General features: G+C 28.1%; 2 protein-coding genes across 2 annotated transcripts; both read right to left on the reverse strand.

Moving 5' to 3' along the window:
* Positions 1–1,286: 1,286 nt before the first annotated feature.
* LOC114119293 (heat shock protein 83) lies at positions 1,287–4,612 on the reverse strand. The gene is made up of 3 exons (XM_027980800.2): positions 4,441–4,612; positions 3,710–3,978; positions 1,287–3,625 (listed from the first exon to the last, which is right to left on the reverse strand). Exons 2-3 carry the CDS (start codon positions 3,976–3,978, stop codon positions 1,711–1,713), a joined length of 2,184 nt encoding a protein of 727 aa, XP_027836601.1. The 5' UTR covers positions 4,441–4,612; the 3' UTR covers positions 1,287–1,710.
* Positions 4,613–10,144: 5,532 nt separating this feature from the next.
* On the reverse strand, positions 10,145–14,634 carry LOC114119305 (probable RNA-binding protein CG14230). The gene is made up of 7 exons (XM_027980816.2): positions 14,402–14,634; positions 14,215–14,327; positions 13,323–13,508; positions 12,958–13,142; positions 12,209–12,444; positions 10,561–10,800; positions 10,145–10,492 (listed from the first exon to the last, which is right to left on the reverse strand). Exons 1-7 carry the CDS (start codon positions 14,493–14,495, stop codon positions 10,221–10,223), a joined length of 1,326 nt encoding a protein of 441 aa, XP_027836617.1. The 5' UTR covers positions 14,496–14,634; the 3' UTR covers positions 10,145–10,220.
* Positions 14,635–14,742: the final 108 nt, after the last annotated feature.

A 14,742-nucleotide genomic window follows, 5' to 3' on the forward strand; every position in this document is an offset into this window, starting at 1 on the left:
GCTCGCACATCAAATAAATCTACTCATGAACATGTATGTCAAAAACTTAGAATTAAGAATATAAAAAATAATTCAAAAGATGTAAATGTTAATGTACTCCAACAATTTAGATATTACCAACTCAATAACAATAAAAATGTAAATTATCAACATTTTAAAATGCAACTAAATTTATTCTTAATGAATAAAAATATTTATATGGTTTTAAGTACATAATGTATTCCACTTGGAATGTTATATATTTAAATTTTGAATTTATTGGAAAATGGTATGTATTGCCATAGATAATGAGGCACTTTTTTACCACTGAATTAATCATTCTCATCTAATAATGTTATTCTTACCATATATTTTTATGGTACTCATATCTCTTAAAATTCCTAAAGATAGTGTTAGTTATTTTTTTAAACTGGTAATAAAACCATGCTCAATAATAATTTGTGTATCCGTTTGGTTTAAAATCATAATAGTAACAATCACCTCCAATGATAATTAATGGAATAAAAAAATAAAATAAAAAATGAAGGAATATAAAACCAATTGATATGTTATAGTGATCACTCATAATTGTTTGATAGTTTAAACATCACTGTTAAATAATGATTAAAATTTTTATTTATCCGTACGACTTGTTAGTACAGAAAAAATAGCAAACATTCTATTAAATCCATAATTTATTTGATTTTGAATTGATTAATAAGTCATTTAAATTAAGTTCAGGTTTTCAAGAAATTCATTTGAAAACTAGGTTACTTTAAATTATTTTATTATGTTAAATAAATTACTTACTATGTTCAAAGCTTTTTAACATGACTAAATAATAAATATACTTCCTGTCTTTAAGACGACCAATTTATAGAATGAGACCAATTTACATTGTTTACCTGTCAGTCGTAGTTTACTTGCTATCCAACCCATAGACATATTAACAATATGTCTATGATCCAACCCATACAAATCTAAATTCTATGATTATTAGGTTTCTATTACTTGGTAATTAATATCAAGTTAATTGTTTAATAAATTATTTATTTTCGAGTTCTTGAACTGTCATACAAATACAGTTATTTTGCAGTGATATTATTAAATCGACCTATTAAATTTTATTCACTCCTGATATTGTGTTCTATGACTTAACCATCAGACCTCAACTATAAATTCAAGACACTACAATTTGTTATTAACATAAACCAAGCAACTGACGATCTTAACAAGTTTAGCATATTGTAATGAAATTACATCGCCAAAAACAAATAACTGATATATTTTTCGAAATAAATACCAAATTATTGCTTTTTATGAGTTGCACCTTTATTTAAATTATCTGTACAATGGATGTTTTTAACAACATACAAGAAGTCTACTCACAATACAGAATAATAAAGAGCGGATAATTAGGTAACGCTTAACATTAAAAATATTTGATCAGTTTATGTACAAAAATTATTCCATGTATATTTATTATCTGTAAAACTCGTAAACACCTTATACAACTAGAATATTCCAAGTTTACTTAAACATGTGTACATGAATAATAAATAAATCTAACAGATTTAAATAAATTGCCATGTTAGTAATAAATTTTGGAACAAATTTGAAATAAAAAGAAAGAAAAAAAAAAAAAAGAATGGACAAATCAGTCTCAAAATAATATATAACAATAAAAAATATAGGAAATGTTCTTTCAAAATAAATTCACTTTGTAATAAATTAATCAACCTCTTCCATGCGAGATGAGTCTTCAGCATCAGCTTCGACGACAGGCTCTGCTTCAGCTTCAGCAGATTTTTCTTCAGCTACTGGCAAATCCTCATCAATGCCCAAACCCAATTTGATCATTCGGTGGATTCTGGAAGCGTGAACTTGTGGGTCTTCAAGTCCAAAGCCAGATGACAACAAGCTGGTCTCGAACAAAAGCATGACCAAGTCTCTTACAGCCTTGTCGTTGGAATCAGCTTCGGCTTTTTGTCTGAGTGTCTCAATGATTGGGTGGTCAGGGTTGATTTCCAAGTGTTTCTTGGCTGACATGTAACCCATGGTCGATGAGTCTCTTAGAGCTTGTGCCTTCATGATACGTTCCATGTTGGCAGTCCAACCGTACTGAGATGTGACAATGCAACAGGGTGACTCGACAAGTCTGTTACTGATGACAACTTTTTCAACTTTCTTGTCCAAAATGTCCTTAACGACTTTGCACAATTTCTCGAATCTGGCTTGATCTTCTTCGCGCTTCTTCTTTTCTTCGTCAGTTTCGGGCAAGTCCAAACCTTCTTTGGTGACAGATACCAAGTTCTTGCCGTCGTATTCTTTCATTTGTTGGACGACGTATTCATCAATGGGTTCAGTCATGTAGATGACTTCGAAACCACGCTTCTTGACACGTTCAACGAATGACGAGTTGGATACTTGTTCACGGCTTTCACCAGTGATGTAGTAAATGTGTGTCTGGTTTTGCTTCATGCGTGCAACGTATTCTTTCAAGGAGCATGGTTCGTCACCACTGGCTGAGGAGTGGAATCTCAACAAGTCTGAGAGTTTCTTTCTGTTCTGGCTGTCTTCGTGGATTCCAAGTTTCAAGTTCTTGCTGAACTGTTCGTACAATTTCTTGTAGTTGTCCTTGTCTTCAGCTAATTCTTCGAACAATTCCAAACACTTCTTAACCAAGTTCTTCCTGATCACCTTCAAGATCTTGTTTTGTTGGAGCATTTCACGAGAGATGTTCAATGGCAAATCTTCGCTGTCAACAACACCCTTGATGAAGTTCAAGTATTCAGGCATGAGATCTTCACAGTTGTCCATGATGAAGACACGACGAACGTACAATTTAATGTTGTTCTTCTTCTTCTTGTTTTCAAACATATCATAAGGCGCGCGCTTGGGAATGAACAACAGTGCTCTGAATTCAAGTTGTCCTTCAACGGAGAAGTGTTTGACGGCTAAATGGTCTTCCCAGTCGTTGGTCAAGGACTTGTAGAATTCACCGTATTCATCTTGGCTGATGTCATCAGGGTTGCGTGTCCAGATTGGTTTGGTCTTGTTCAAGACTTCTTCATCCAAGTACTTCTCTTTGATGGTCTTCTTCTTTTTCTTATCTTTCTCTTCGTCTTTCTTGTCTTCATCTTCATCTTCACCGACATCCTCAATCTTGGGTTTCTTGTCTTCTTCTGTTTCACCTTCGCCATCTTCTTTCTTTTCTTCTTCAGCTTCGTCATCGCTGACTTCCTTGGTACGTTCATTTTCAACAATCAATTTGATCGGGTAGCCAATGAACTGAGAGTGTTTCTTGATGATGCTGGTGATCTTTTCTTGTTGGAGGAACTCAGCTTGGTCTTCTTTGATTTGAAGGACAATCTTAGTACCACGGCCCAATGGTTCACCAGGGTCGGAGCGGATGGTGAATGAACCTCCCGCAGCGGATTCCCACAAGTATTGTTCATCGTCATTGTGCTTGGAAACAACTGTGACCTTGTCGGCAACCAAGTAGGCAGAGTAGAAACCCACACCAAATTGACCAATCATAGAAATGTCAGCACCAGCTTGTAAAGCTTCCATGAAAGCTTTGGTTCCAGATTTGGCGATGGTTCCCAAGTTGTTGACTAAGTCAGCTTTGGTCATACCGATACCACTAAAAGAAAAATAATGCGGTTAGGAAAGTCGTCTACATAAAAACCAGATTGTGTAAACATAAAAAAAAAAAAAAAATACTTACGTATCAATAATGGTCAAAGTTTTTTCTTCGGCATTTGGGATGATCTTAATGTGTAGGTCTTTGCCAGATTCCAATTTGGATGGGTCGGTCAATGACTCATAACGGATTTTGTCCAATGCATCAGAAGAGTTGGATACCAATTCTCGCAAGAAGATTTCTTTGTTGGAGTAGAAAGTGTTGATGATGAGAGACATGAGCTGAGCGATTTCAGCTTGGAAAGCGAAGGTCTCGACATCTTCAGATGCAGTCATGGTAACGTCTTCAGGCATCTAAAATAAATAAAACGAAAAATTAATAATCATATAAAAACAAATATTAGAAAAATTAGAAAAAACGGGGCAGTATAAAAATCAAACAATGTGTAGTTGATCCGAATCGAGTTTATTGTGTAATTGACGACTATTAAGTATTGTAGCTATTAGAAATGAATCGTTCAAGTACTTAATAAAAGCCTTCAAAAATAAAATAAGATATAGTGGTTTACACGATTAACAATTACGAGTAAATTGAACGAGTAAATAAACGAGTAATAAAATAAACGCTTCCCTAAATAATAGAAAAAATAAATTATTAAATTATTGAAAATTAAATAAATAACGAATTAATACGAAAAAAAGTGCGGTGTTTAACGAACACAATAAATTAATTTAAAAGTATTAATAGGGAATATTTATTGATTTTAAAGGAAATCGGGTTGATCAAAAAATAATTTAAAAAATTTAGTAACTTACGATTAATTAGTGTGTTGATAATTGATGATCGCAAATGGAATGAGAATTAAACACTGCAAGCAGTATATCCGCAAATAGTGTTGATCACTTGATCGCAAGTAGTATCGCAGGCTTTAGGGCGTGCGTGTTGAAGGTTCGACAACGAGCTCCAAAATGACGACGATCCCACGGCGGCGGCCGCTATTTATAACATCCCCTGGCCACCGGGCCGAAGATTCGCGAACGTTCTAACCGGCTCATCGGTAGCGCGTTGGTCAAGGCCCGCGGACGGACGGTGCGGTAGAGCACGTGGTGTGGCGAACGGCGAACGGCGCCGGGTCGTATACGGTGCACTGGCCGTCTGGTGCGCAGCAACCGAACGATGCGCAACGGATCGGGACGCGCAAACGGCGGTGCGGCGGTCGCCCGGCCAACGGGCGTTTTGACTAACGTCATATCGACTTGCGTTTTCCGTCGACCGGGTGAACGTCGAGAATCTTCTAGAACATTCTATGAGTTGCCTCCAGTATACAGAATGATGTAGTGACAATCGTTTTTTCGCTTTTTCCAACATACTATTTTTTTCAAATGGAATTTTTGAACTTTTTCTCTCCCATTACCCATGGATTTTGCAAAAACTTTGACCGATCATAAAAGTCAACTTAAACCGTCGACTCATTTATCGTCGTACACGATTTTCCGGTTTCCCGCGACTTGACCACAATATCATCTTCACATATCGCTCTTTCTTTAGCAAATTTTTTCCTCGTATTTTTTTTTTTATAATTTAACAAAACTTTCAAGTATGATGATTAACTGTACAACTATTTCACGCGTTCCCGGCTTGCTGATAAATTTCAAACAACAAATTGCCGTTAAAATGCCGGGACGCCGCGTTCACATGTCGTATCGCGCGCGAAATAACACTTTCGAATCAAATTAATATTATTATAGATCGTTTTTTTTAACGATTCTATACAAAATCTGGTTCTTAATCTGTACGTCGATTTTAGAAACGTGCGAATAATATATTTTTGTATACACAACGTCCACCGTCGCAGTTTTCCCGGACATCCGAATTATAAAACTAGGATTTAATTAATATTTAATAATTTATTAAAATTTGGCACTCGTTACTAGATATTACTATTTGAGATATTTTTCTCTCGACATTTGATCGGATCATCAAACCCTTATCAAAAACTTTAAGAGATTTTTCCGTCCCATACATTTATATCAATTATTATTCCGATTTCCGATAAAAATTTACAATTTTAGATTTGGAGCTTTAGATAAAATATGTACTAGACATATAATATTATATAAGTTTATAATAATGATAAATGGCGTATTCATACGAAGTTAGTTTTAACTGTGTCTTATCGAAACGTTAGCTTAAAATAATACATATTATATTATATTACATTATTGTTGTAACGATATCTATAAATAAATATTAGGAGACAACATTTTACAATATTAACTATGCTGTTGGAAATTTGGAATGTGTACCTGTTTGCCTGTTTGTATGCTACAAACACCATACCTTTATATATTTTTTTTAAATTCGGAATTTCCACAATGCCTTCCGTAATTAATTGATATAGAACAAAAACAATATACAAAATATGTGTACGTTCATTTACGAATATAATAACGTCTTTGACGAAATAATATTGAATATTGGATTAGACGTTGGCTTTTGTCGTAAATATAATAAGCATAATTATTAATAATTTAATTTTTTTTTTTTTTGTTTATAATTATTTTATTTATATTGCTTAAAACTTAAGTATATTGAATAAAAATTTTAAAAAATGATGCCGATTTCCCTGACCAAAATCATCCGGTCATTATTATTATATATCATGATTCGTGTACGCTATACGTACTATATTTCTAGAATATTCGCGACTCTTCGAGAAACATGCCCGTTTGTCAGCGTGATTTTGTTTAAATCGGAACGAATAATATACACTTAAAATTATATTATTCGTATTTCTGGAAAATTAGCTTTAGATTAGCCATAAATTGGCCTTTTCCTTATTATAAATTATTTAGTTCGAGCAAGTTTTGTTAATATTGTTTTAACATATTTCGATACCTACGGACAACTAATTGAACAACTTCGTGTTGAAAACATGAGTAATAATTTCGAAAAGATTACGTTTTGACAATAGTAGGCGTCTTAGTATTTTATTACTAATCAACATTCCTCTTATTATTCGTTGTTATTCAAAACCGTGTGTTAAAAAAGATACACTTTGTTATTTTTACGTGGACTGTGGAGTGAGGATATGATTTTTTCGTACGATATCAATGTTTTATAATACTTTTAACTACCCATTTAATTTTTTTATAAATAAACCATTATCTGTTCAACAATATTAATCTAATTAATTATAAATTACGTAGATATAAATATATTATCTTAGTTGTTAGGTTTATACTTATATTCTACGATTATACCTCACTACCATAGGTCATAAAATATTCAGATGTACATCGCATAATATAATATTATATGTATGAATGCATTATCTATACTTGCGTCACATTGTATTTTTCAACGTATAAATTATGATTTTATATGATGTCTATAATAGTATTATTTTTCTTCTTATATTTATCTAGAAAACTGAAAAAAAAAACGTAGATATAATAATAATAATATGTAACGCAATGAATAAGTGTAAAACGTATTATTGCAGTATGCGTTTTCGGTGCACTCTGTATACTGTTGTATAGTAGCTCGTTATTCGTTGTTCGTTGTTGGAAACACGTGGAAATGAATACCACCAACATATAATTATTTATTACATTATTAATTATTAAAGGAACTGGATGACTAGGATCGTCGATTATAATAATCTATTTATAAAAGTCTAGTTTATCAATCGGACAAACCAATTTTCATAAATTTACTAAATTTGTTCTAACCCCTAAATAAATTACTATACCTCAAAAGAATTAATTTAACTTATAATTAAAATAAAAGATAATATTGTTTCCCCTAAATTAATAGGCGTACCGTATTATCTAATCTCGGCTTTTTCGCAATGGGATACCCACTTCCGGCAGTCGACTTCAACCAACAAAACAAATATTTTTGATTTTTGAAGTATATTTAATACAATACCCAATATCCAGTACACTAAATTTAATTTATGCACATTAGAGAATTTTTAATGTTTATGACTATAATATTATTATTAAAGTACTAAAGCTTATCAATCTATTCGGTGTTCAACAGTTTGTCACATATATATTGTAAACTTATAAAGTCCTACCTATTTAATTATTAAATATTATAAAATATTATATAATAAGAATTAAAAATATTGTAATATTCATTTATAGATGGAATTCTGTTTTTTTTTTTTAAATTTATCTTTATAATTAAAATAGTAATCATCTCGAATACTTAGGCAATTCCTCGGGTTCTTTAACCTAGATAATTTTCCCAATCTTATATTACAATTAGTAATAGGTATTGAATAATTATTTTATTTGTTAACACAATTGTAACTAGGTTGGTAATATTTTTAAATTAATTTAGTTGTTACTGGTTATTTTTTAATGCTCATACTCATGTTCGATTACCTATACATTTAAACATGACATAATAACTAAAATTGATGAAAGATTAGTATTATACCAAAATTTCATGTCTAGCGTTAATTATTAAATTATTTTTATACATATTATTATTGGTACTCAAGTTTTATTTATTCCGGTGTTTGTGTGTCTGTAAGTTATCGATTTTTTTACACACACAATATTATGACAGCAAAACCACTTTCATTGTTAAAAATTTGAATTAATATTACATTAGGGATATCCCGGAAAACCAATTATTAAGACAGATGTAGGTATATTGACGTAGACGTCTATATTATTGTTTTTTATTATATTTACCTTTGTATCATAATTTATAACACAATACACCAGGTACAAATAAATACGAAATAATACAAATAAATTGTTAATACATAATACATTCAACATTTGTATTGAAATATAATTATTTGTGTACATTTTATACTAAATACCTATAAACCTTCTATAGTTTTAAGTAAGGAATGATTATTATCATTTTTATTAATAATTACCTTAAAAATAAATTTATCAAAGCAATACATTTTTGAATTATTGATATAGTCCAGTCAATTAACTTTCAAAAAAGGTGTAATGGTTAACGCATTCATTTCTATCAAATTCAAGTTACGTTTATTTTATACTCGTAAACAATTAAATAGGTAATAAATAGTATAATAAAATAATTATAAGGTATTGACTTTGACTAATAATATAATGCATATTTCATAATGTTATTATGCTATAGTCTATAATGATTAACAGGAAATTAAAAATTAAATTAAATTCGCTTTTGTTCTTTTTTTTTCATAAATTATTTATTATTTATTTAAAATAATTACGGACAAGAGCACAATACCTACAGAGTACAGAGGCGTATGAGTAGGTACGTAAAACAAAAATAAAATAAAATAAATTACATATTAAAAAAATAATATAGAAGAAGAATGTTGGATCTTTATCAGCAATTTTTATCATCCTGGAGAATGGCTTATTTCTCAAGTAATAGGTTGAGGTATTGTGATGTAAAAAAACTAGAATTAATTGTGGGTGTTTCAAATTGGTACCCCTATATTAATAACTAACAACTAAGAAGTAATAAGTGTAAGGAGGAAAGGAGAATTGTGTTCAATAAAATATTAATTTATCTGGTATATGACATTATAGCATATTTTAATAATAATAATTAATTATTAATAATACATGCTTATAAAAATAAAAACCAATAAACTATACGTACTGGAGAATTCTAAAATATTTTCGAATTTTAATCATAATGAAAAAAATAAATCATTAAACAACATACTTAGCAAATTATTTATAAGCTATGTTTATATATTATATGACTTTAATTTCACTGAGTTAAAGTAAAAATTAGATACCTAACTACTAATTTTTATCTTTTAAAATATTTTCTTATCAATATACAATTAACTCAGCTAAAAAGTCTTATTCACTAATAATACTATTGTACTCTGAACATTTAGGTGAAATTATACATATTAAATTGACTAGTATGAAAAGAACATACATAGCATTGTACCCCGAGAACTATTGTCTATTGACAAAATCCACATAATATGTTTCTACGCCTTTCAAACATACAATATGGTAAATTTCTGTTCAACATAACCAATTTTGCTGTGTTCACTGACTTATAATTATCAAACCTTAAGGAATAACATTAGTAAGTATTGAAAATTGAATTTCATAGTTAGTTATGAACAGATGACAATTATTATTTATTAACATTTATAACTCAATCAAAAGTTTAAAATTTTTAATTGTTGTAAAAAAAAAAAAAAAATTAAATTGCAAACATAAACATATTCTCTTAAAATTTAATAAGTTTATTCATTTTAATATTAAAGTTAACAATACAAAACTGGTTTTATTGAATATAAATCTGCGTTCTTGTACTTTTATTAGAAGCAATATTAAAGATATATTATGGTATATTATATATCTTTCATTGTGACTAGAAGACAAGACATACAAAATTATTATAAAAATCAAGTAACATTTCAACGGCTATTAACTTAGTTACTCATAATGGATTTCATTTATAACAACTTATTAAAATATTTTGAATTTGAACTTAAATTCTCTAGGAATAAAATATAATATATAATAAAGTCATAAAAAAATTTATTTTCATAGAAATAATAATGCAACAATTTTATTAACAAGGAAGTTTTTAAGTACTAAGATGTTTTGCTTGATTTTAATTTTTTTCCTTCATTATTTTTTTTTGTTTTTATTGTAGGTTTATTTTTATGACTTTTATCTTTTTTATTGTCATTGTGGGTTCCTCCAAGTTTTCTACTAAACATCTTTTTACCAACATCTCGTTTATGTCTCTTATCTTTGTTTTTCAAAAAATCTCTTAATAAATCCCTTTTCTTAATAAATCTTGGATCTTGACTTCCTGAATAGTTGGTTTTATTAAATTGAGGATCATAAAATTCTTCAGCATCTAAAATAAAAAATAATAAAATAATAAGAACAATATATCAACCATAGAATATTGTATTAATTTGTTACCTTTGAATCTAGAATCATCTACTTTGAAAAAAAATACTTCTCGCCAAACACCTCTAGATCCTAAAAATTTTCCCGAAGGCACTTCATTAGTCTCAGTACTAAAATTTTCATTCTTATCTTCCAAATCGTTTTCTTCATTTTCCGAGTCACTAGAGTCATCAATAAATGGATTGCGACCAAATTTTTTTTGAGGTTTAGTAATTTTTTCTGATTGATATTCATTTTTGTCAACATCATCAACTATAAAATAAAAAGATAATAATGCATAAAATTATTTGTTAAGATATTTATTATATTAAAATTATTTTATGTGTGTACATTTGTGAAATTGATGTTTTTATGAAAAGTTGTTAAGTGTATGAAGTGTAAATGACTATTTTACAAAATGATAAAATTACATTTAAATTTACATTTTGAGAAATAAAACATTCATTACATACAGTTATTAATATTATAACTCATTTAAGGTAGGTACGTACAAAAATAATTATATTTTATATGTAAAAATGTATACATATTAAGTATGAACAATTAAATCATAATATTACATTTATATACAATAAATATTGATTAAAAATGTGTAAAATGAATTTTATATGAATATACAGTAATTTTTATTGATTTTTATTTATTTGAGCAAGACTATAAGTAATGCCAACAACTTATATTTCATGTATTTTATATCTCCAAAACAAGCACATAATCTTGTTTTATAAGTACTTTTACATGGAGAACTTAAAGCCTTCTAACTTTTTGACACAACTTGAATAGTTTTACATAAATAATTAGGATTATTAAACAATTAAATAATATCTATACAGTAATTTGGCCACCTGGGTATTTAAAATGTGTGCATTTTATTAATTTTTATAAGTTATATGCAAGTGTATAGTTGCTGTTTATATCATAACTATTCACATATTTCAATTTTAGAAGAATACATCGCCGCACCATGCTACTACAAATTTTATTTCAAATGGTCACCCTGATAAACATGAGTAATTAACTTTGTATGAAACTTTTTAAGTTGTATAGTGGGTTAAGGGCTCCTAAGTTGTTGGCATAAAAGTGCATGTCAATAGAAATAACTGTTTAAATACACCAAGTGAAATTTTGTTTACAGATGAAAGAACTTATCATTCTACTTAAAATACTTTAAATAAATAAATTATTGAACCATTATATAACCTTATATTTTTTTAATGGGTATTAAAAAAAAAAATGTGTTAAGTATGACTTGTATGACTTCAATAATTATAAATATTATTAAACAAAACATAAGGTATCTTTAAATAAGTTATTTTTTGTATAATATTAATATTATATGAAAACAATTGATTTAATAAAATGTCTACGACATTTACAAATACATACAATGAGAAAATAATTATATGTTATAACAAGTAGGAATCAATTTTTTTTTAATTATGGAATGTTGTAAACATCAAAATGTTGACAATTGGTTGTATACACATTTTTAAGCATGAATAATAATTTTTTTGTATTGCTGAAATTAGTATATCAATAAGAATATTTTATTTTATAATTGGTTTTTGAAATTTAAATGTTTTAAATTGTATAAGTTTTATTGAATTTAATCTCAATTTGTCATATATGAAACAACATAATTTTTTTTTATTTAACTTACTTTTATCAGATGTTTGAAATAAGCTAGTAAAGCTAAATTGATTTTGAGAATTAAATACATCTTTTAGTTTATCACCAACTTTATAATATTTATCTGTATCAACAATTGCTTCAGCTACAACTTTGTTCTGTTCTACTTTTTGTTTTTTAGGTCGCTTCTGTTTTGGTAATTCTGGTTTATCTTTTACATATTTTTTATGTTCTTCTTGTGTTGGATCATATCTCACCATGTTAAATCTAAATCATATGAAAATAATTATTAAAACATTTAAAACTAATATTTATTAAAGGCGAAATAAATATATAAAAGTAGAACTCTACTCGAACAGTAACATATTATAATTAACATAGTTAATATTTTAAATCAAACAAAATGTTAAATAATCATAAAAAAACCCTCATGTCTTATGTTATATTGTTCAAAATTTTTTTTATTGTCTTTGAATTCTAAACTATCAACATTTTTAATTATAATCTTATTCGGTTTCATATTGTTGATTTTTGAGAAAAAAGTCTTGTAAGCTCAACTTAGCTAATATAATTGTAATGTTAGCATTGATAGTACATTCAGAATTTAACAGTTAAAAGCTTATTATACAATTCTGATAATTTAAACTTGTATAATTTTTATCAAATAAAATATGAAATTAAGTACCCAACTTTGTAATTTGCAATTTGTTTTATTTTTTACTGTAATAAAAAGACATAACTTATAGGGTAACTAAACCAGATGTGTTTAAATAATCTTACATTTCATCTCCTTTGGCCTTATTAGGTTTTGTTATTGATCGGCCAATTACATCTTCCAAAATATTCATTTGTTTTTCTATCTCATCATCACTTAATTTTTCAGTAGTTTCTTGTTCTTCAAAAAATCGTTTGTCCATAACAAATCGATCATCACCTGTAGCTTTAGCTGTTTGCATATGGAATAACTAATAACATAATATACATTAATAAAACCAATTCAATTATTAATTAAAATAAAATACAACCTACACTAAAATATATATTTTTTTTAATTGTATATTGTTACTTGAAAGTAAAAAAATATATACATATTATATACAATATGTATACATGATAAAGTAACAATATCTACATCAATATGTCACCTTTTTGCCTTTTTCACCTTCAAATCGTAATTTTAGTTTGAAATCGGGTACTAACTCTCCTTGATTTTCGTGATCACTAGCATCATCATCATCAAACAATGAAATCTTTTGTTTGGATAATTGCAAATCATTTTTTTGTTGATCACCATCGTCATCAAATTTTATTCTTTTGTTCAATGATTCTCCCTATAGAAATACAACTATGATTAGACTTTTTATTTTGAGTTTTAGTTAAGATAAATTACATGCTATGACTAAAAACAATAAAATATGATCAATTTAATTAATTTATCAATAATAAAAATTTTAAAGTTATATTATATTATATATATTATCTGGGAAGAGACTGCGAGGAGACCGCATCAGCGGTGGATTGATCGTATAAAGATAATCGTATTAATGATCTAAAAAGAACGGGTTAAACAGCAGTAATGGAGGAGGATGATAACAGGGACCATTGGAGTCTTGGTAGAAGCTGCTAAACGCCTTCAACGCGTGAAAAGCAAAGAAAAAAAAATATATAAAAAGAAGTAATTTTAATATATCCATAATTAATTAAACTAAATGCAGTGAAAATATAATAAGAATTATGTAAAAATATTATATAGCTATAAATTATAAATTATACCAAAAATCCATGAAAAATTCCTCAATAAAAGATAATATAGTTTAAATAAAGAAGGTTTATCAAATTCAATTTAAATATGTGAAACTACACAACTTTAAATTGTTGGATTAATTAATTAAAAACAAAAAAAATCTTTCAACAACTAACAATTAAAATTATAGCTCTTTATCCAGCCAATTAATGTATAAATAAAACCCTGAATTGAAACAGTTAAAATATTATGGGTTACACACATTTTGTAAAACTGTTTATTATGAAAGTTACCTTAAGTGCATTTGCAATTGCAAATTTTTGGTTTTGTAATGTTTTCCATTTTTCTTCCAATGCATTCTGGCGTTTGGCTTCGGCTTCTTGTGTTTTTACAACACCTTTTACAACTACATAAATAAAATTTTAATGAAAAATAATACCTAATGAATGATGAATGAGACAATTGTATGTTTTTTACTACCTTTTTCTTTAGTTTTTATTACAGAGCCGATTCCTTGGAATGCCGGTAAATTTCTTTTGCGTGTTGATTCTGGGTCATCGCTTTTCACGTTCATCGCAAAAGTTTTGTCAAAAAGCTTTTATAGACGGATAAAAAAGGCACAACTAATTATTATTGTATTTTAAACATAGACCTATAAAATTGTATAGGTCTATGATTTTAAGATGAAAAAACAATGTGGTTTTGTTTATAATTTACACACATGTGTGATAACGTTTATCTAGACAGGTTGAAGTATAAAGTGCTTTTACTCTATGGGTTGAAGTTATAAACATCGGTAGTTCGAAGTCTTTAACCATGGT

The sequence above is a fragment of the Aphis gossypii genome, chromosome 3 (genome assembly GCF_020184175.1).
Source record: "Aphis gossypii isolate Hap1 chromosome 3, ASM2018417v2, whole genome shotgun sequence".
In the NCBI taxonomy this organism is placed as follows: Eukaryota; Metazoa; Arthropoda; class Insecta; order Hemiptera; family Aphididae; genus Aphis; species Aphis gossypii.

What these genes read in the sequence shown, in the direction of transcription:
- LOC114119293 (XM_027980800.2), bottom strand. Translation starts at nt 3,978, where the DNA reads ATGCCTGAAGACGTTACCATGACTGCATCTGAAGATGTCGAGACCTTC. An exon ending in ACTTTGACCATTATTGATAC is followed by an intron (nt 3,626 to 3,709) that starts GTAAGTATTTTT and finishes TTTTTCTTTTAG; the next exon opens with TGGTATCGGTATGACCAAAG.
- LOC114119305 (XM_027980816.2), bottom strand. Translation starts at nt 14,495, where the DNA reads ATGAACGTGAAAAGCGATGACCCAGAATCAACACGCAAAAGAAATTTA. An exon ending in ATTTCAAACATCTGATAAAA is followed by an intron (nt 10,801 to 12,208) that starts GTAAGTTAAATA and finishes TTTATTTTATAG; the next exon opens with TTGATGATGTTGACAAAAAT. An exon ending in AGATGATTCTAGATTCAAAG is followed by an intron (nt 10,493 to 10,560) that starts GTAACAAATTAA and finishes TTTTTATTTTAG; the next exon opens with ATGCTGAAGAATTTTATGAT.